General features: G+C 55.4%; 2 protein-coding genes across 5 annotated transcripts; both read right to left on the bottom strand.

The window, feature by feature from the left end:
* Window positions 1-1,375: 1,375 nt before the first annotated feature.
* ZNF581 (zinc finger protein 581) lies at window positions 1,376-5,717 on the bottom strand. Of its 3 annotated transcripts, none has more exons than XM_087421078.1 (2): window positions 5,625-5,717; window positions 1,376-2,435 (listed from the first exon to the last, which is right to left on the bottom strand). In XM_087421078.1, the coding sequence occupies exon 2, from the start codon at window positions 2,414-2,416 to the stop codon at window positions 1,817-1,819; it is 600 nt and encodes a 199-aa protein (XP_087277204.1). In that variant the 5' UTR covers window positions 2,417-2,435; window positions 5,625-5,717; the 3' UTR covers window positions 1,376-1,816. The 3 variants fall into 3 exon arrangements, with proteins under 3 accessions (XP_087277204.1, XP_004439149.1, XP_087277205.1); XM_004439092.3 differs by lacking the exon at window positions 5,625-5,717 and adding an exon at window positions 3,199-3,403; XM_087421079.1 differs by lacking the exon at window positions 5,625-5,717 and adding an exon at window positions 2,599-2,857.
* On the bottom strand, window positions 3,511-5,744 carry ZNF580 (zinc finger protein 580). Of its 2 annotated transcripts, none has more exons than XM_004439091.3 (2): window positions 5,625-5,744; window positions 3,511-4,428 (listed from the first exon to the last, which is right to left on the bottom strand). In XM_004439091.3, the coding sequence occupies exon 2, from the start codon at window positions 4,414-4,416 to the stop codon at window positions 3,898-3,900; it is 519 nt and encodes a 172-aa protein (XP_004439148.1). In that variant the 5' UTR covers window positions 4,417-4,428; window positions 5,625-5,744; the 3' UTR covers window positions 3,511-3,897. The 2 variants fall into 2 exon arrangements, with proteins under 2 accessions (XP_004439148.1, XP_087277207.1); XM_087421081.1 differs by lacking the exon at window positions 5,625-5,744 and adding an exon at window positions 4,526-4,827.
* Window positions 5,745-21,104: the final 15,360 nt, after the last annotated feature.

The following is a 21,104-nucleotide window of genomic DNA, read 5'->3' on the forward strand; positions in this document are numbered from 1 at the left end:
CAGGGCCGCACTTGCGCCATGGCCCCTTGCAGCACTCCCCCGCCCGCCGCGAAGCGCGGGCAGGGAACGTCACGAAATTCCCAATTCCTGGAGAGCGGCGGATCGGGGGTCCCCCGGCTGGTGGCGACGCGGAGAGGCGGGGGAGTGCAGGAGACAGCCAGGAAAGTTGGAGCACGGGGGGGGGAAGAATCCCCTTAAACTGGGATACCCTGGGAACTGGCCGGTGTGGACCCCGCATCCCGCTCCTTCATCCCCCACGCGGCATCAGACCAGACCGCAGGATTCCCAGGATAACGGGCACTGCGAGTCCCTCTCCTGAAAACAGGGGCCTAGACCCGCCACCATCACCCCCGTGTAAGCGAATAAGAGCTGGCTTTGGGACAGTCAGACCTACACCCCAGTCCTGGCCGCTCCTCCTCCCCAACCTCAGCTGACTTACCTGTAAAGTGGGCAGATTATAACCGCTTTTATGTTCGCTGTGAGGATGCAATGACACGACACGCAAAACGCTCAGCCCAGCGCCCGGCCGTAGTCAGGGCTCAAGATCTGGGCGCCGGTGGTGTTATTTGAGGTCGGACAGTGGGAGGCTGTCCCTCTCTGGGGAGTGGAGACGGCTGGTTTGTTCTTCCTCCCAAACAGAGGTCGGAAGAAGAAATGAGGCCCAGCACAGTGCCTGGCACAGAACCGACGCGCAAGGAAACCTCATTGAGAAGGCAGACGTTGATTCAGCTCCCGGCGCAGCTTTCCTGCCTCGCCGCCTCCGGCTCCCCAGTAGCATCCGTGCGCTGGAGTTTTCCCCCGCCCTTTGAGAGCGCGGCTTTAACCCTGCAGAGGGGGAGCGAAACGCCTGCCCCACGTAGCTGTGGCCACACTCCTCTCCTACCCACTTCACATTACAAACACATTGCCGCCTGGGTCAAAACGCCCAGGGGGAGGCCCCTGCCCTAGATGGGTGTTTCTCAAACTTACAAGTTCATGGACAGAGAATTCAATACAGTAGGAAGATGGAATCGGCAGTTTAAAAAAAAAATTATAGGTGAAAAAAGTATCAGTGACCTGCACATGGCAGAGGAAACTATCGTTAAACTTTTGTTTCACATATATTTTGTGTATCTGTCTACTGGGTTGCCACATAAAATGTTTCTTACAATGGATTGTGGTTTAAGAAAGTTGAAGAACACCGCTTAGATGACACAGGTCCTGAGGAGCCAAGCTAGGACTCACCCCAGTGCAAAAACCCAACCTTCCCATTCCCCAGCCAGGCGAGCTGGGCCTGAGGGGGCCAGGCACTTCCTGAGCACCCCCCCACCCCCACCCAGCCCCGGCTACGCAGGGCCGGTCCAAGCCGCTGTCCCCAAAAACAAACCTCCAGTGCTCAAAGTAGAAAACGTGTTTATTCGGTATTCAGTCTCCAGCCCTGGCTGGGGGGTGAGGGGGGTCCCTTCCCCCAACATCAACCTGGAGGCCTCAGGAAGATGGTGCGGATTCCTGAAGACCCCCACCACGATTTTCAGGCGAGAGAATAACCTCCTGCCCCTGCCGGCAGGGCTCAGCCGTGGAACAGCTGATGTCTCGAGGCCGGAGAACTCCACTCTGTGAACGTGCGGTCTTGTTCCCGTCTTATCTCCAAACACTGAGGACCCGAAGATTACTCGGGGGGCTCCTCCTTCAGGAGGCTCGGCCTGCACACGAGGTGGGCCTTTGTTTGTGTCCAGAGGCCGCATCCCAGCCTCCAGCGCTGGCGGGTGTCTGAGAGAGACAGGAGTCCAGGCTCCCCCCAGAACCCCATGGTGCCTGGGGTACCCCGCAGCCTGGCTCACGGATGCTTCCACCGAGTGTGCTTCTGCAGCGTGTTCTGCTCCATAAACCGGCTCGGGCAGTGCGGGCACTGAAACGGGCGCTCCCCGGAGTGGACGCGGCTGTGCTCGGCCAGCTCGCCCGCCTCGCGGAAGCGGCGAGGGCAGAGTGGGCAGCCGTGGGGCCGCGCGCCGGCGGCCCGGTGGATGGAGTGGTGTCGCGCCAGGTGGCTGGCCCGCTTGAATGCCTTCCCGCAGGTGTCACACTCGAAGGGCTTCACCTCCGAGTGGGTGACACTGTGGCGCTGAAGGTACGACATGTACTCAAAGGCCCGGGAGCACACGGGGCAGCTGTAGCACTTTTTCTGAGCCGAAGCCCCGTCGGCCCCGGGCTCCCGCTGAGGCTCCCCGTGTTGGTCCACCAGCACGGTGTAGGGAACGCCCTGGGTGTCAATCAGCAAGTAGTGGCTGGGCCTCGCAGGGGACGACGTTTGGGGAGATCCTGTGGAGGAGGAGGGTCCGGGTTCTGGGGACCGGCGCATCCGAGGGGGAGGGGCCTCCATGGCCTCAGCAGAGGGAAGCGCCAGGGGGTGGGGGCAGGGGGCCGGCAGCACCAGCATCCGGAGGGGTGGCTGAGGCCTGGCGGGTGGGAGAGAGGATGAGAAGGTTACGGAGAGGAGGAGCAGCCCCACGGCTCCATGCTTGCCCCCTCTATGCAGCCTGCCCAGAACTTCTGAATCCCCCGGTCTCCGTCTCTTCTCCACTCCTTCCACCCTGGGCTCCGTGACCCTGTGTAAGGCACCTAGGGTCTCCCTCCTGGGGAACTCCTCCTGTCCTCTGATCACAGCCCACTGTAGGCGCAGGCCCTCTTCGCCACTCGAGGCACAACCCGGAACTCGCTCCCTCGGCCCCCTCTGTGCCCTCCTCGGGTCACGGGGTGCCCCTCTACTCCGGCTACCCCGCAGGGCGTCTCTGCCCCACCCAGTAGCCCTCCGGATCCCTGCACCCTCCTCTACGCCCCTGCCCCCGGTGTGGGTGTGGGCCCGTCCTCCATACTCCACCCAGAAGCATTTTCCACCCCCCTACCTACGCCCCAGCTTCTCCAACGGGCTGCCACGTCGGGACCCCCAAGTCCCCACCTGCCCCCTGGCCTCCTCCCTGAACTCCTCTGGGCCCCCCGCCCGGCCACCTTCAGTTCTCCAGCCCACGCCCCCCACCCCCAGCTCTCTCTAGGGCCCCGCGCTCCCGAGGGGTCCCCCCCAGCCCGCGGCCCCGGCCCTGGCGCCTTTCTAGCGAGTTCTCGGCGGCCCCGGAGCGGCCTCCCCGCGCTCACAGGTACCCTCTCTCCCGCCCCGCCCCTCTCCGCGGCCCGCGCCCCGCGCCCGCCTCCCGGCCCCCGTACCCGGTGCAGCAGCCTCTCGGGTCCGGGCGACTCCGGAGCGGCCCCGGGCTACCCCCGAGGTGGCAGGTGGCGGCGGGACGGGGGCCTCCGGGTGTTCCCCGGGAACTGGCGGCGCCGGTGAGTGGAGAGAGGACCGGGGGACAGAGAAGAGGGTCTAGGCGAGGGAAGTGGGGGCGGGGCGCCTGGGCCTTCGGGAAACGGCTCCGGCCAGAAACACACATCGAGAGGAAGGTTCCCAGGCGCTTACGGTCCGATTTCCACCCCCAACCCCGCTGCTCCCCTAAGCCCCATACGCAAACAAGAGCCCTAAAGTGTAGTGTGGAATGTTTATTGAGTCAAGGTTGACGGTAGTGGGTGGAAGGGGGGGGATACAGACATGAACCAGACCGTGCCCGTGCTCTTTTGTCACATCTACCATGCAGACGACAACCGTTCACCACCTTCGAGCAGAAAACCAAGGCTCAGAGAGGTTTTGTCACTTGCAAAGGCTCACACAGCACAGCTGGGCCGGGAACCCCGTTCCGACTGGCTCCCAGGCCCAGGGAGGGGCAACGGCTTGGTCTACATCACACAGCTAGAGAGGGAGGGAGGGAAGGAAGGAATGATGCTTCTCCCCTTGGAGACGTGGGGAAACTGAGGCCCAGGGTGAGGCAGCAACCTCAGCAGAGCCGGGAGCGTGTGCGCGAGGCCCCGAGGGGCTCAGTGGAGGCGCACGTGCTGCGCCAGCTCCGCGGCGTCCTGGAAGCGGCGCGGGCAGAGCGGGCAGGTGTGCGGCGGGCCGGCACGCGCGCGGTGCGTGGCGCGGTGCCGCGACAGGTGGCTGGAGCGCTTGAAGGCCTTGCCGCAGGCGCCGCATGTGAAGGGCTTGAGGTCCGAGTGCGACACGCGGTGGCTCTGCAGCCGCAGCGGGCTGGCAAAGACGCGGGCGCACTCCGGGCAGCTGTAGCCCTTGCGAGGGCTGGGCTCTCCCGGCGGCGCCTCGCGCTGCGGCGGGCCCCGGGGCTCCTCCTCCAGCTGCACCGTGTACGTGTAGGGGACCCCGTTGGCGTCGATGAGCAGGTGGCGGCCCAGCCGCGGGGGGCGGGGCCCCGCCGCCGAGGAGGGGGTGGAGGCAGGGCCTTCCGTCTTGGGGAAAGGCGGAGCCTTGGGGGGCGGTGGGTCCATGGCCTCCGGGGAGGAGGACCGAGGGTGGGGTGGCCGCGGCGGCAGCAGCAGCATCGGGAGCGGCAGCTGGGAGCGGCGGAGGAAGACAAGTTAAAATCGCCCCTTCCTGGGGAAAGTGTCCCCGTTCTCACTGCTCGTTACTCCCTCTGTGCCACTGGCTTACCTCCCCTACAAAAAAGAAACTGAATCCAGGCCAGATCGCTGTGGTTCCACCAAGATGCTTGGGGCTGCCTCCAAATGAGCTCAGCTTACCCCAGCCCCAACCTGCCTTTCCTCCTGGGTCCTCTCTCAGCCCCCAGGTCAGACCTGGAGGACATCATCCTGCCACTCCCCAGCCCAGCCCCCAACAGCCAATCAATTTCCAACTTTATTTCCCCTCTTTACATCTTCAAGGCCTCTTCTATCTCAGACCCAGGCCCCCTGGGTCGCCTCCTCTTCCCAGCCCCAGCTCAGGTGGCATCCTCCCCCCTACCCAGGACCACCACAGCAGCCTCCTCTGGCCTCCAGGCCCTCCTAGATCTCCCGCCCCACCTCGGGTGGCATCCTCCCCCCCCTCCGCCCCCCAGGACCACCGCAGCAGCCTCCTCTGGCCTCCAGGCACTCCTGGATCTCCAGCCCCACTGGGTGTCCGGAGGGCCTCCCCATCTCTAGACACATCCGCGGCCTCTCTCAATTTCCTCTCTAGGCACATCCCCAGAGTCCCACTAACCCAGTTCCCCACTTTCACTCAGGGCTCCTCTATCCCGCTCCTACACTGAGCACCTCCGGGCTTCGACATCCTCCCCCGCTACCTAGCCCATCGTCTCGGTTTCACGTGTGCATCCCCAGGACGCTTCAGCTGCCCGCCTTCTGCGCACCCCACGGCCCCTGCACGTTGCTCCTGCCACCTTCCCCCCAAGGTGCCTGCGTTTGAGCCCCTGACATCTTTACTTTTCTCTCTGCACCCCTCAGGGCCTCCTCCACTCCCGGTTACACACAGCAGAGCCCCTGGACCCCCTTCTCCCTCCTTTCCGTGCGCATCCGGCATCCTTTCTCCATCGCCCCCCTGCCGTACCCGGCACGGCCTCCCCCAGCCGCTCCTCTGACCCCCTCCTGCACCCCCAGGACCCCTCCCGCCCCCCACTTCTGTAAGGCGCGCGGGCATCTCATCTCGGCCTCCCCTCCGGCCCGCCCCACCCCCACTCGGCAGCGCCCCTCCCCCGCCCTGCGCGGCCTCGCGCCGTCCCGGAGCCAGGCTCCTCCCTCCCTCCCGGCCCCCGTACCCGGTGCAGCGGCCTCTCGCGTCCGGAGGAGCGCGCCGAGGTCCCGGGCGGCCCGGGCTTCCCCTCGCGAGGGCCGGCGGCGGCGGGACCGAGACTAGCGGGAGCTCCGGGCCGGCGGCGCCGGGGACGCGGGCGCGGGGGGCGCGGGCGCGGGGGCGCGAGGGGCGGCGGCGTCCCTGGGAAAAGGCGCCGATCGGAAACGCGCGCGCCTCAGCCCAAGTTCCGCCGCTCCCGCCGCCCGCCTCTGTGAGCACCCCGCGGAGAGGGAGTAGGGGGGCGCGGGCGCGGGAACAACCAAGCAGCCCGCCCCTGCCGCGCCCTCCGCTCCCGCCCCGACGGGACGTTCGGTCGCTGCGACAGAGATCGATTGGTGATAAACGGAGGCTAGGCGAGGTTAGGTCTTCGCCCGAAGTCCACAGGGCGTGGGCGCAACCGGGTTTGTCCTGTTCCCCCCGGGCTGTGCCGCCTGCAACCCTCTGCCCTGCAAGGCCGAGGGCGGGGGACGGCTCTGTCGGTGGGGCAAACGGGGAGACCGGGGTCCAGACACCAGCCATGGGCTCCGATGTGGCACAGCCATGATCTCTCGCTCAGCAAATGGGGAAACTGAGGCCCAGAAAAGGCCAGACGTTGTCAGACACGGAGGGGGAGGAGGGTGCATTTCCCACCGGACGGATGGGGAAACTGAGGCCCAGAGAAGGCCAGATGTTCCCAGATACGGAGGCGGAGGAGGGTGCATTTCCCATGGGGCGGATGGGGAAGTTGAGGCCCAAGGAGCAGCAGCGGCCCCGTCTCGATGGCACCGGCACCAAGCGCGGAGAGACGAACGCCCCCACGGCGCAGAGCGGGAAACTGAGGCCCGGCGGCAGCGCCCTAGTGCAGGGCGTTGACCCGGAGAGGCAGGGAGGCGCAGGCCAGGCCTGGAACCGAGCGCAGCCGGCGCAGGCAGAGCCGGCAGGCGCGGGGCTCGTGCGCCCGGGCGCTCGAGGTGGCGGGAGCGCTGGAGGGCCCGGCCGCAGGCGGCGCACGCGAAGGGCTTGAGCGCCGAGTGCCACGGGCGGCGGCGCTGCCGCTGCACCGGGAGCCGCCCTCGGGGCGCCCGCAGCCCGTCTTCTGGGCGCCGTGGACTTGCAGACACGCCGCGCGGTACTGGCGCGGCGGGGGACGCGCTGCAGACGGCGGGTGCACGGCCTCCGGACAGGGCGGGAGGGCTGGCGGCCGAAGCGACGTCTGGGGGAGGGTGGTCTGGGAGCGCAGAGGGGAGAGGAGGGCCGTTATGGTCGCGCGCAGCCCCAGGATCCCGGGCTGGCCAGAGCTGCGTCCCAGGGAGCTGTCGAAAAGAACTTTCTACAATGATGGAGATGTTCTGTGATCTGCGCGCTGTCCAATGGGACAGCCACTAGCCACCTGGGGTTCTCGCGCACTTGAAATGTGGCTCTCGCAGCTGAGAACCTGAATTTTAAATGTTATTTAATTTCCCTAAATTTAAGTCTAAATAGCCACACGTAGCTACTGGCTACCTCCCACACGGGACGGCTCCTAATGCACCCTCAACCAGCTGGAAACTGGAGGGTCAGAAAGGGCTCACGATTAATTAGGTTTGGACCACAAAATATTTTTTAATGTTTTACTGGGCTATGTTTTAAAAGCCAGAAAATGCACATACAAATTCAAGTTCCTCAGCACACTTGGGAAAAAATCTCTAGATGTGGCAAGAATAAGCTGGAAATGAGTAAGTATTCTTCAGAAAACCTTCAAGAAACCCCCAAGTGACCCAACAATTGTGATATTATGCTAAAATTGAAGATCCTCTAGAATTGTGCTGTCCAAAAAGGCAGCCACTGGCCACATGTGGCTCTTGAGCCCTTGATATGTGTCTGGTCTGAATTAAGATGTGCCATAAATGCAAGACACCCAACGCATTCTGAAGACAGTACAAAAAAGTGTAAACTATTTCATGAATGATTTTTATGTTGATTACATTTTGAAATGATAACACTGGATATACTGGGTTAAGTAAAGTGTGTTATTACAATTAATTTCACCTGTTACTTTTCACTTTTTTTAGCATGGCTTAGGTTCTATTTCTACTGGACAGCGTTGTCCTAGAGGTTCTTCCTCTTGTAATTTCATGGGGGGGGGCAGTAGGGAGAGTAGAGACTGGGGAACTGAGAGGATGTGCCTGGTTTAAAGGGGCCACTACCCCTTCTGTCTACACCACGTTTTCTCAACTTGGGCACTACTGACATTTGGGGGCCAGATCATTTTTTGTTGTGGGGGGCCGTCTTGTGCATTGTAGGATGATGAGCAGCATCACTGGCCTCTACCCTCCAGATGCCAGTAGCCCCCTCCCTCATCCTTTCTCCCCGTTGTGACAACAGACATTGCCAGATGTCTCCCTCAGTGGGCAACATTGATCTGGTCTGCACAGACAACTACCCAATATGAGTCTCGCCCCCAGATCCCTTTTTTGAGTTTCAGACCTAGATAGTCACTGGCTGCATCCATGATGGCCCCACCCACCCCACCCCATGCACATCCCTGGAAATAATGACCACAATGACCAACATTTATGGAGCCCTTACTATGGCGCCAGCAATTGCTAACTGCACCGCGTCCTCAGAGCAGACCTCCAAGGTGGAGGCCATGAGGAGCCCTATTTTATAGATGAGGAAACTGAAGCTGGGGGAGATCATGTGACTGGCTGGGGGTCACACATCCACAGGTGGGAGAGCCAAGACGGCACTTCCTTCTGCCTGACCCCTGAGCCACAGCTGGTGACCATGGTCTGCAAACACCTCACACCTCCCCAACCCACCGCCACCACCACCCCACTGCAAACCACGGATGGCCTGCGGCTTACAGACAGCCTCCCCCCACCCCTCTGCCTCCTCCGGTGCCTTTTCTCTATGCCAATATTGCAGCAATCTATTTTTTCAGCCCACAGAATCGTGTCATTCCCTAACTTAAAACACTCCTCGCTGCACCTAGAATAAAACCCAGAAGCCCTGCAGCCTGTGTGGACCGGCCCCGGCTGCCCTGCCTCCCTGGCCCCCATCACCACAGGGCTGCCCTGCCAACCTCTCCCATCTCCAGGGCCTTTGTGCTTGCTGTTCCCCTCTCTGGAATGTTCCTTGCAGCCCCTCACAGGGACAGATCCTTTCTGGCCATTCAGGTCTCAGCTCAAATAACACTTTATCACTGAAGCTTTGCTGTTTATGTTAGAGATCAAGTTGGTGGTGCCCTGCTCTGCCTCCTCAGTCTGTTTATTTCCTTCGCATCCCATGATGGTCTTGCTTATTTACTGATTCGCTATTTTACTGTCTGCGTTACTCACTCTCCATGAGCAGGCAGCTCTGTTCTGGTCAACATTCTATCCTCAGAATCTAGCAAGGTCTCGGGAGAGGGTAGGGGCTCAATTCAATATTGGTTGAATGAATTCATTAATTCAATCACCCTGTCCAAAAATGAAGCATTATCTCCTCCCCACACCCACCCCCAAAAAACCAGCTTCTCTCCTGGGGCGTGATCACGATGAAGCCCACACCCACACAAGTCCAGGACCTCCAATATCCTCATCCCCCCCCTCCTCACTCAGCAAAGCCAGACAGGGACCAAGCTCTGTCCCTCCCTCATCTAGAAACGTTCTCAGAGCCGTATGCTCCCCTCCCTTCCCCAAGCCCCAACCCTGGCTCCTTCCTCTCCACCTGGACCCCTGGACCAGCCTTCTCTCATAGCCTGGTCTCCAGCTTCCCTCAAACACTGGCCCGGCAGAGACTCTTCTCACAGACTCTGCACCATTCAAAACCCTGTTGTGGGCCCCATCACCCTCAGGACCAAGTCCCCAGGTTCTTCCGCCCGGGATTTGAGGCCCTTCATGAGGGGGCCCCTTCACCTCACCTCTCGCTCCTGTGCTCCAACGGCACGCGGTGTCTCGCAGCTCCCTGACCAGCCCCTGGACTTGCGGGCTCTGGGTGCAGAGGCTCCTGTGTTTTCCTCTCCTGGGACTCTTCCCCTTGCCTTTGCAGGCAGCCCCCTCCTCAGGCTTCCGGAATCCTGTGTCCCGACCTCCCAAGCTGCCTAGGCATCCCCGACATGCCGCCTCACCAGTCCACCAGCTCCACAAGGACCCTTCTAACCCCTCCCCTGTGTGGGACCCTCCCTACAGTTAAAACCCCTGAGCCCGGCATTCGAGGCCTCTCACCATCTGCCCCAGCCACGTTTCCCACACCGCCCCTCACCCACCCTGTCCAGTCAGCCACAGTGAGCCACTCTGACACCTCAGTCCACGCTTCGAATTTTGGAACCCTGTGCCTCTGCTCATGCTGTGTGGGGTTCCCACCCCAGCCTCCTCCACCATCAAACAAATACCTTGGCCCTCAGCAGTCCCTCTCTCTCTCTCTCCAGCTTCACCTGTGACCAATTACTCATGTCCCCCAAACTTCAGTTCACACAGCATGTTCATAGCCTCGCTTAATCCTCTCCACAACCCAGTGAGGCAGGCACTGCACTGAGCCTCAGAAAGGGCAAGAGCCTTGCCTCGGATCTCCAGCCCAGGTGGCAGAGACAGTATCCAAACCCGGTGCCCCCACTCCAGCATCCTCATGTCCCTCTGGCTGCCCCAACCCTCCCCAGCTAGAGCCTGAGCCCTGCCTCCTTCAGGAACGTTTCCTGGATGACTCTCTCCTCATCGTCCACCACTCATCCCACGTTATCTTGCGTCCCCGTGCAACAATCCCTTCTCCCCTGTGGGGAATGAAGTGATTGCCAAGCCTGTGCCTCTAGGTCAATTTGGCTCCAAGGAATCCACTCGCCAGGCTTCCTGCCCTCCTCTCCGTACCCTGCCCCGAGTCTCCTGACTCTCCCTGGGGGGGATTCTCAGTCTGCAATCTGAACTTCCCCTGAGACCACTCCGTCCCACACCCCTACTTGCTAAAGGCATCAGTTTTGTGCCGTATCAGTAATAGACTCTGTCTGTCCTAATGCACCAGGACGTGCTGAGCAGCTCCTGGTAATCCTGGACCGCCAAGGGCAGGAGGAACAGCTATAGGAAGCCGGGTGGATGGCAAAGCCTGCTGGGTCACTTGAAGGCCTCCCCACAAGCCTCACAGAGGAAGTGTCGGACATCTGGGTGGGAGAGGCGGTGAGCCTTGAGAAAGAAAGCATTCTTGAAGACCGGCAGGCACTCAGGACAGCTGTAAACCAGGCAGGAGTCAGCTCCGTTGACTTCCTGGTTGTAACCGGGCTTCTCCGCTCTCGCTGTGTACGTGTGGGTGTACTATACGCCCTTCTAGTCAGTGAGCAGGCACGGCCTTGACTTGGGGCAGAGAGAGGAGGAAGAGGGTCTAACTCAGAGGAGGGATACCTGCTGGGGCAGGAGAATCCACGGCTCATCAGGATAAACTCACTCTCACCCGTGAATCCAGAGAAGCAGCTAAAGGAAGGGGACACTGCATTAACTGAAGGAGGGGAGAGGTACTCCATCACCTCCCCCACCCCCGTCCAACTCCATCACCTCCCCCGCCCCCGTCCAACTCCATTACCTCCCCCGCCCCTGTCCAACTCCATCACCTGTCCAACTCCAACACCTCTCCCACCCCGTCCAACTCCATCACCTCCCCCGCCCCTGTCCAACTCCATCACCTCGCCCGCCCCTGTCCAACTCCATCACCTCCCCACCCCGTCCAACTCCATCACCTCCCCGCCCCTGTCCAACTCCATCACCTGTCCAACTCCATCACCTCTCCCACCCCGTCCAACTCCATCACCTCCCCGTCCCTGTCCAACTCCATCACCTCCCCGCCCCTGTCCGACTCCATCACCTCCCCGCCCCTGTCCGACTCCATCACCTCCCCGCCCCTGTCCGACTCCATCACCTCCCCGCCCCTGTCCGACTCCATCACCTCCCCGTCCCTGTCCAACTCCATCACCTGTCCAACTCCATCACCTCTCCCACCCCGTCCAACTCCATCACCTCCCCAGCCCCTGTCCAACTCCATCACCTGTCCAACTCCATCACCTCTCCCACCCGTCCAACTCCATCACCTCCCGCCCCTGTCCAACTCCATCACCTCGCCCGCCCGTCCAACTCCATCACCTCGCCCGCCCCTGTCCAACTCCATCACCTCCCCGCCCCGTCCAACTCCATCACCTCCCCCGTCCGTCCAACTCCATCACCTCTCCCACCCGTCCAACTCCATCACCTCCCCGCCCCGTCCAACTCCATCACCTCCCCGCCCCGTCCAACTGCATCACCTCCCGCCCCTGTCCAACTCCATCACCTCCCCGTCCCTGTCCGACTCCATCACCTCCCCGCCCCTGTCCGACTCCATCACCTCCCCGCCCCTGTCCGACTCCATCACCTCCCGCCCCTGTCCGACTCCATCACCTCCCCGTCCCTGTCCGACTCCATCACCTGTCCAACTCCATCACCTCTCCCACCGTCCAACTCCATCACCTCCCCGCCCCTGTCCAACTCCATCACCTCCCCGTCCCTGTCCAACTCCATCACCTCCCCGTCCCTGTCCAACTCCATCACCTCCCCATCCCTGTCCAACTCCATCACCTCCCGCCCCTGTCCAACTCCATCACCTCCCCGCCCTGTCCAACTCCATCACCTCCCCGTCCCTGTCCAACTCCATCACCTCTCCACCATCCCTGTCCAACTCCATCACCTCCCCTGCCCCTGTCCAACTCCATCACCTCCCCGTCCCTGTCCAACTCCATCACCTCTCCACCATCCCTGTCCAACTCCATCACCTCCCCCGTCCCCGTGCAACTCCATCACCTCCCCCGCCCCTGTCCAACTCCATCACCTCTCCACCATCCCCGTCCAACTCCATCACCTCCCCCGCCCCTGTCCAACTCCCTCACCTCTCCACCATCCCCGTCCAACTCCATCACCTCCCCACCCCGTCCAACTCCATCACCTCCCCACCCCCATCCAACTCCATCGCCTCCCCACCCCGTCCGACTCCATCGCCTCCCCACCCCGTCCGACTCCATCGCCTCCCCACCCCGTCCGACTCCATCACCTCCCGTCCTGTCCGACTCCATCGCCTCCCCGACCCCGTCCGACTCCATCACCTCCCCCACCCATCCGACTCCATCACCTCCCCACCCCCGTCGGACTCCATCACCTCCCCCGTCCCTGTCCAACTCCATCACCTCCCCACGGTCCCTTCACGGCCCACCAAGGCCTCCCTGGTTTCTGCCCCTTCTATGTTCCCGAGGGTGCTCTGACATGAACCTCCTCCCCCATCATCTCCCCAGCTAGTCAGTCGGCTCTGGTCTTTCCCACCCCCCTGGATGCCCACCCGAGCATCACCCCAAACGTTCTGGGGGACCCTCCCTCTCAGCACTCCGTCCTCACGCTCCAGGGCCCCTACCCGAGCAGGGCCATTTCCGCCCGTGCAGAATGAGGAGCAGCCACCCAGGAGTCTGTTCCCAGGGACACAGGAGGAGGGGGGACTGGACCACCCGGGAGCCCTAAGGGGGCCATCGGGCTCCAAACAGCAACAAGGGGGAGGGTGTTCACGTGAAAGCCTTCCGGCTGGAAATACACACCCTCAAAGGAAGTGTTCCCACAGCCTTTTGTCCCCCTGATCTGAATCACAGTCATTCATTCAACAAACATTTAAGTGTCTCCTATGTGCCCGTTTCTGGGGATAAAAGCGTGAGCGAACCAGACGCAAGTAGTCCCTGCCTTCCTCCATCATAGAGGCGACAAATCCTACCTTTATTGGACACCTGGTGCAACAAGGAACTCTCCCAGGCCTCGTGGGGGCGACAAAGACCAAAATATGGAAAAGTGCCCCCCCCCCGCCCCCCTCACCTGGGAGAAGCAGGGGGGATGCTAATCAGGAGACTGAAAATCAGAGACACGCAGGGATGCATGTAGCATCACTAATGAATCTTACACAGGCCGAGACTAGAATTTCCAAGAAAGTCCTTTAGTGTTTCAAATTCAGCTCTAGCATCTTGCAGATGAGGAAACTGAGGCCCAGAGAGGTTCAGTGACATGTCGATGGTCCCACAGCAAGTGGACGGCAGAACCAGAATCACAACCCAAAGTTGGGGAGGTCTTCACGGTGTCTCATCCCGAGATCTTCATTTCAGGGAAATTGTTCTATGGCCCCTGAGAGCTACAGGGGCCTAGAAGAAAGTTTAGGTGGAGAATGAAAGAGAGCTCCCTTAAGGAAAACTGCCTGAGTGTGAAACAGAGGCCTCAAAAGGGGTCAGTCTTCCAGCCCTGGAGCCAGGGGTCTGGGCCGGTCAACCACGTGCTGGCTGTGGGGGCCAGCAAGGAAAGGCAAGAAAAACCAGAAAGCGAGGACTTTGAATTCCCGACCACGAGAAGCCCTGTGAATTCATCCACGAAGAGCCACCTTCTTGCCTCAGTGCCCCCTGCCTTGGAGGATTAGGCATTCCATCAGGATTTCATGGCAAACATCAGATTTTAATGAGGCAGCTGAGAAATGACTGGATCCCCATTCTGGTCTCAAAACCACCAGACCTCAAGCCTCTCCAGGCAAATCCGAAACGCACTGTGTGACACCAGTTTCCCCATCTGTCATGTAGAGGCCACCATGCTTTTTTTCCCCATTTGACTTTATTTCTATACATTGAGATGAAAGTTACGTAAAGTACAGAAGTCTTAAGGTTACAAATGAATTTTTACATATGTACATAGCCATATAACCAGCACTCCAGAAGGCCCCCTCGTGTTTCCCATTCATCATTAACCCCCACCAAGAGTAACCACTATTCTGATGTCTATTCCCAAAGATTACTCTGCCTTAGCTTTTAAACCTCATATAAACATAATCGTATTGTAGGTACTCTTTTGAGAGTGACTTCTTTCACTCAACATTATGTCTATGAGATCATCCGTGCTGCTGTTGTATATCAACAGTTTTTTTTCCGCTGTTGTGTAGATTCTATTGTATGACTATTCTACAATTTCTTTCTTTCTTTTTTTAACTGTCGATGGACATGTGTTTTGAGTTTTGATGTATTGTAATAAAACTACTAGGAATATTCTCGTACACGTCCTTTGGTGGACGTAAGCACTCATTTCTTCTGGATGTATACCTGGGAACGGAAGTGCTGGGTCCTAGAGTATACATCTGCTTAGCTGTGGTAGGTAGTAACAGTTCCCTAAGTGTTTGTACCAGTTTACATTCCTGTCAGCAGTGTGCGTGAGGTCCATTTGCTCCACACCCTCCCCAACACTTGATATTGAGAGTCCTTTTGTTTTGGGCCATTCTAGTGGGTGTGCAGTGGTGTCTCATTTCACATCTCCCGCCTAATGATGCGGAACCCTTTCCTGTGTTTATTGACCGCTTTAATAACTTCTTTTCTGCAGTATCTATTGAAATATTTTCCCATTTTTAAGTTGAGGGATCTCTCATTCTTCATGGCCAGGTAGGAGGCTGGGAGGGTTGGGGAAACTGAGGTCTGGGAAAGCTAGACGACTTGCTCATGTTGCACAGCTGTCCTAGTCCTTTTGGGTGGCTATAACAGAATATCACAGACTGGGTGGCTTATAAACAACAGACATTTATTTCTCACAGTTCTGGCGGCTGGAAGTCCGAGATCAAGGAGCTGGCAGATGCGGTGTCTAGTGAGGGCCGGATTCCTGATTCATACGTGGCCATCTTTTCACTATAACCTCACATGGCAGAAGGGGTGAGGGAGCTCTGTGGGGTCTCTATTATAAGGGCACTAATCCCATTCATGAGGGCTCCACCTTCATGAAGTAATTGCCTCCCAAAGGCTCCACCTCTGAATACCATCACATTGGGGAGTAGGTTTCCACATATGAATTTTGAGAGGGCACAAATATTCAGTCTATGGAAACAGCAAAGAGGGGAAAGATGCATAATCTCCATCTTAGCACCCAAGTTTCTGATAGTGAATGGAGTCGGATAGTGCCCCGCCTAAGGGTTCCCCTAAATGCACCTACCAAGAATCTGGGAAGCAGCTGTGACAGAAAGGGCAAGGAAAGGAAGCTGGATGGATGAGGTGGGTGCTTCCAGAGGTCATGCATACTTGAAGGCCTTGAATCCAAGTGGGAGTCCAAGCTGCAAAACTTGAAGGAAGAAGCCATCTCCTGAACCCAAAGACACTAGAATTTAATGAGGATGTGGGAAAACTGGAACGCTCATACATTGCTGGTGGGAATGCAAAATGGCACATTTCCTCAAAAAGTTAAAAGTTACCATATGACCCAGCAATTCCACTGCTAGATAATATATCCAACAAAACTGAAAACATGTGTTCACACAAAAACTTATGCATGAATGTTCAGAGCAGCATTATTCATAATATCCAAACGCTGGAAACAACCCAAACGTCCATCAACGTTTAATACGTGAATAAGTCATATGCGTTATATCCGTCCCGTGGGATATTATTCAGCCAGGACTGAAAAAGCCTAGAAAACTACTTGTCTTTCAGAGTGACTAAGCGTAATGTACGCAGCCAGGGTGACGTAAAGTGACTAAGCATAATGTGCACAGCATAAGTGCTGGCTGGAGACATCAGCAGGTACCAGAACTTGGACTTGTGCTGCAGGCATCATGGGAGTGTTTCAAGCTTAGCAGGGACAGTATCATGTAAGGGCTTTAGAAGGATTCCTCTGAAACTAGTGTCTGAAGGCAGCAAAGGAGAGAAGCAGGGGTGTGTGTCACTCAGCCTGGCAGCTGGAGGTGGACAGGAGGTGGAGGTTGCTTTCTAGAGGAAATAAGTCCTGAAAAAACGGCCGGGTTCCACGGGAAAGGAGCAGCTGGAACAGTGCAAGACCCAGCACCTGGAGGTACGAAAGAGTGAGGGCTTTAATGGGGGTATGACGTGCTGTGTGGCCGGAGCACAATCACACAGGTGCGAGGCCAGGCTGGACAGCTTGGTGGGCGCCGTATCAGGAAGGGCTTCAAATGCCAGGCTGTGGAGTTGAGCTTTCTGTCTTGAGTCAAGAGGTAGCCAGGGAAGGGTTTTGAGCTGGATGAAATCAGAGCTGAGTTTTAGGAATATCTGTCTGCGTATGTTGGCCAGATAAAGAGTGGACGCTGAGAGACTAGTGAGGCTGGTGCTGTAATCCAGATGAGAAAGAATGAAGTCTGAGCCAGGGAAGGGGTGGTGGAGATTGAGAGACCTCAAGGGCAATTATATGGCAATCCTAAAGTCCTTTTTTTAAAATGCCTGATTGCCTGATTTTAATGCCCTAAAGAATTTCAGAGCTACAGAAAGGAGTTCAACATGCGAAAATAATAATAGCATTCGTTCCCACGTGTTACCTACTGTCCGTGCAAAGGCATTATGATGCTTGGCACTTTCATACATGGTTTTATTTAATTACCGAGAGGTAACAAGTAATCATTCCAGTTTTACAAGGGAGAAAAATGAGGCGCAGAGAGGGAGTTCACTGCTCAAGCGACAGACCCAGAAACGAAGGCCCGAAAGCGCCCCCCAAAATCCCCATCCCTCAATCCAAGACTCTTTCCTGTTGTCTCTAGCTCCCGCCTTCGGAGGCCAATCCCCCTCCCCACACCTCCTTTCGTCTCCAGCCCACGATGGCTCTTCTAGCCTCCGCCAGCCTCTCTATGGTTTTCCTCTCCCACCCATCTATCCACACGCTTCCTCTCGTTTTCCTCCCACCTTGGCCCCTCTGTCCGCCGTCAACCTCTCTATGGTCTCCCCTCTCCCTCATTTCCGTTAAATCCGCTCCGTCTCTAAACTCCTCAATATTGGCCATCTGCGTCCCGCGCCCGTCAGGTCCGGTGTCTGGGCTGCCTCTCTGATCCGGCCGAGCGGAAACGGCGGCCAGTAGTGGGAGAGTGCTTTTAAAGAAAGCCCGAGAAAGGAGGAACCGTGACTTGTAGAGAGCGACCCTGGGAAGAAGCTGCGCGTTTCAGGCCCTTTGCGAAAAGGCTCCGGCTGGAAACACGAGGCACAGGCAGAAGGGATCCGCTTTGCGCTTGGGCCTCCCTCTAATAAATGGGATCCCCAAAAGATCACTCTCTACAGAGGAGTTTCCTGTCCCTTGTTTCATTTTTGTTCTGACAGCGCCAGACGAGGAAATCGGGAATTGCCCACCTCATTACACAGATGGGGGACAATGAGGCCAAGAAAGGGGAAGGAACTCATTCAAAACTAGTCAACCAGGAGCCCAATGGGACTAAGGCAGGGTCTCCTGACTCCCAGTTCCCAGAACCTCAGCGTTTTTATGTTTTAAAATAGGAGGGGTAGATGGTGACAGGAAGGCTCCTACAAGAGGCATGCAGGGACCTCACAGTCAGGTTGCAGTCTGATTCCCAGCCTCGTCTACCAAGATTCCCCTTTACATGTTGCAAAGCACATATTCTTTCCTTTAGAAGTAGTTGAGCTGCAGAGGGGGATTTACCATGAGGTTAATAAAGCTTAAGCATCCGAGGCTCCTCGCTTGCACAAGCTCCTCCCTGGGCGATGAGTGTTGACAATTCAGAGTAATTAAGATTAGTCACTGCTGAAAAACACTTGCAAAGCCCGGTAGCCTTAAATTCATAGATGAAAGAAACTAGGATTCTCCTAAACTTGACAACAATACTAAAACTAGAACAATTGTGAGTCCGAAATAAAAGTTTCTTAAGCTATCAGTAATGAAAAGTTTTTTGATCACGTTAAAGGAAAGATCAGATTATCTTTCTGTTTTCTCTATAGAAAGTGATATTATGAAATTGTTGTTGTATAAAGAGCCAATCAAAGAATATACGGTGAAAGTATTATAGAGTTAAAAGTAAGGTAAATTGTAGGCGGTAAATTAATAAAAATACTGTATGTACTTTTAAATTTGGGGGTTGTATATGGTAATTGTCACTTTTTAAATTTTGTTATTGGTTGGAATTTATTTTGTCACACTAAATAAATGTCCACCTGTATACTTTATTTTGTATTTTAAATTTTGTATTCTTTTTCTTAGTTGTGTAAGATTCACACCCCGCAAAACGTGGATCTGCTCCTACCTCACACTCAATGAGCTATCAATAAACACTAGTTACTATTGTTAATATTATTGTCATTTGCAGACCCAACAGGAAGGTTTGAGGATGATCTACTCTTTAAGGATCAATATTGGCTTAGCACTTCAGACAGCCATAGTTACCAGCTACTTATTCATTCACACACTTATGTGTTGATTCATTAATTTGATTTTTTTTTTTTTTTTGGTGAGGAAGATCAGCCCTGAGCTAACATCCATGCCAATCCTCCTCTTTTTGCTGAGGAAGACTGGCCCTGGGCTAACATCTGTGCCCATCTTCCTCCACTTTATATGGGATGCCGCCACAGCATGGCCTGACAAGCAATCAGTGCATGCCGGGGATCCAAACCCAGGCTGCCAGCAGCGGAGCGCGCGCACTTAACCGCTGCGCCACCGGGCTGGCCCCAAATTTGATAAATGTTTATTGAATACTTGTAACACCCCAGATACTAGTGGGGGTGCTGGAGATGCAGCAGTAAATGATATACACATGGTCTCTACCTTCAGGGAGCTTACAGTATGATAGGAATTATCCATGGAATTGATTTGAGGTTTTCAAAAATCAGATTTTAAACATCGTCTACAAGCACCCCCAAACACACAAATTTTATTATGAAAATTTTCAACCATAGAGAAAAGCTGAAAGAATTGTAAAGTGAACATCCATATACCTACCATACAGGCTTATAAATATGATCTACAGTTTGATCCTAAGAGAGCATCATAGTCAGCTGATTCTTTTTTTAACAGCTTTATTGAGATATAACTCACACACCATACAATCTACCCATTTAAAGTGTACAATTCAATGTTTTTTAGTATATTGACAGATATATGGAAAGATCACCACAATTTTAGAACACTTTCATCACCTGAAAAAGAAACTCTGTACCCTTCAGCTATCACTCTCGTATTCCCTCATCCACCCCCCCATCTCACCTCCCCCCAGCCCTAAGAAACCACTAATTCACTTTCTATCTCTATGCATTTCCCTGTTCTGGACATCTTGTGTGAATGGAATAATATAATATGTGGTCTTTTGTGTCTGACTTCTTTCATTTAACATAACATCTTCAACATTCATCCACATTGTAGCATGTATCAGTACTTCATTCCTTTTTGTGGTCAAATAATAATATTCCATTGTATGGATATATACTAAATTTTGTTTATCCTTCATCAATCAATGGACATTTGGGTTGTTTCCACTCTTTGGCTATTATGAATAACGCAGCTATAATAATTTGTTTACAGGTTTTTGCATGGACATGTATTTTCATTTCTCTTGGGTACATGCCTAGAAGTGGAATTGCTGGGTAACTCTATCCGCCAATTCTTTTAAAAGGCAGGGGATCCAGGCCCAGTGAGGAGAAGTGATGTGCTCAAGGTAGGGACAGAGGGAAACACACTTAGACCCCACATCTCCTGGATTCCAAGTCTAGGACTTTTTCTGCCATTTTCTAGTGGTTCCATGTAGCCAGACTTCTAGTCTCAGCTCATGCAACAGACTGTTAGAGTCGTGTCAGGCCCTGAGGGACTCAGAGGCAAACAGGCAATAGGAAAAAAGTCAAGGAACCCACATTTATTGAGCACCAGTTGGTTTCGAGAATTATCCTAGACCCATAGCATTCTCAAACTGTGGCACTCTCACTACAACCCTGCCAAGTGGCATGATAGTGCCCACTTTGTAGATGACAACTGGACACTGAGAGGGGACATCTCTTGCCCAAAGTTACATAGCAAGTCGATAGATGGATCTGGACCCAGGTTTGTCTAACTTGAAAGCTTATGATCTTTCCACTGAACTATGCTCTCCTCTTCAAATATTTAATATTCTCAAACTCTGGTACCCAACTCTTCCATCTCCATTAATACAGTTATTCATTCATTCAGCAAACATTCACTGAGGCTTCTATATGCAGAGATGAAATGGACCAGGCCCTCAAAAAATGGAGAACAGAGGATGAGTTCTGTGTGCTAGACCCTGTGCCGTGAATAATCTCATTTAATAAAGAGAATCTCAATGAGAAACCATTTCACACCCATCACATTGGCAAAAATTTAAGTTTGACTATCAAATATCGATGAGGATGTCGAGCAACAGGAGCTCCCATTCGTTGCTGGTGGAAGTGTAAATTGGCAACAATTATAGCTAATACATCGTGCCTACTTTGTGTCATAAAACACTTTATATATAACGACTCATTTAATCATCATAGCACATAACACTTAACTGTGTTAAGTAAGTACGATAATAATTTGTATTTTGCAAGTGAGGAAACGGACAGAAAAGGCTGACTTTCTATTAGACACAGCAGGTGCATACAGTGCCTAGGGCCCATGACACTTTTAGGGGCCCACGAAAAAAAATTTTTAATTTTTAAATCAGAAGACAAGGTACATAATTCAGCCTAGCTTACAATCATCTTTATACCAACACAGTCATAAAATATAACTTTTAATAT

Source organism: Ceratotherium simum, chromosome 33 (genome assembly GCF_057802395.1).
Source record: "Ceratotherium simum simum isolate JZ-2026a chromosome 33, ASM5780239v1, whole genome shotgun sequence".
Classification (NCBI taxonomy): domain Eukaryota; kingdom Metazoa; phylum Chordata; class Mammalia; order Perissodactyla; family Rhinocerotidae; genus Ceratotherium; species Ceratotherium simum.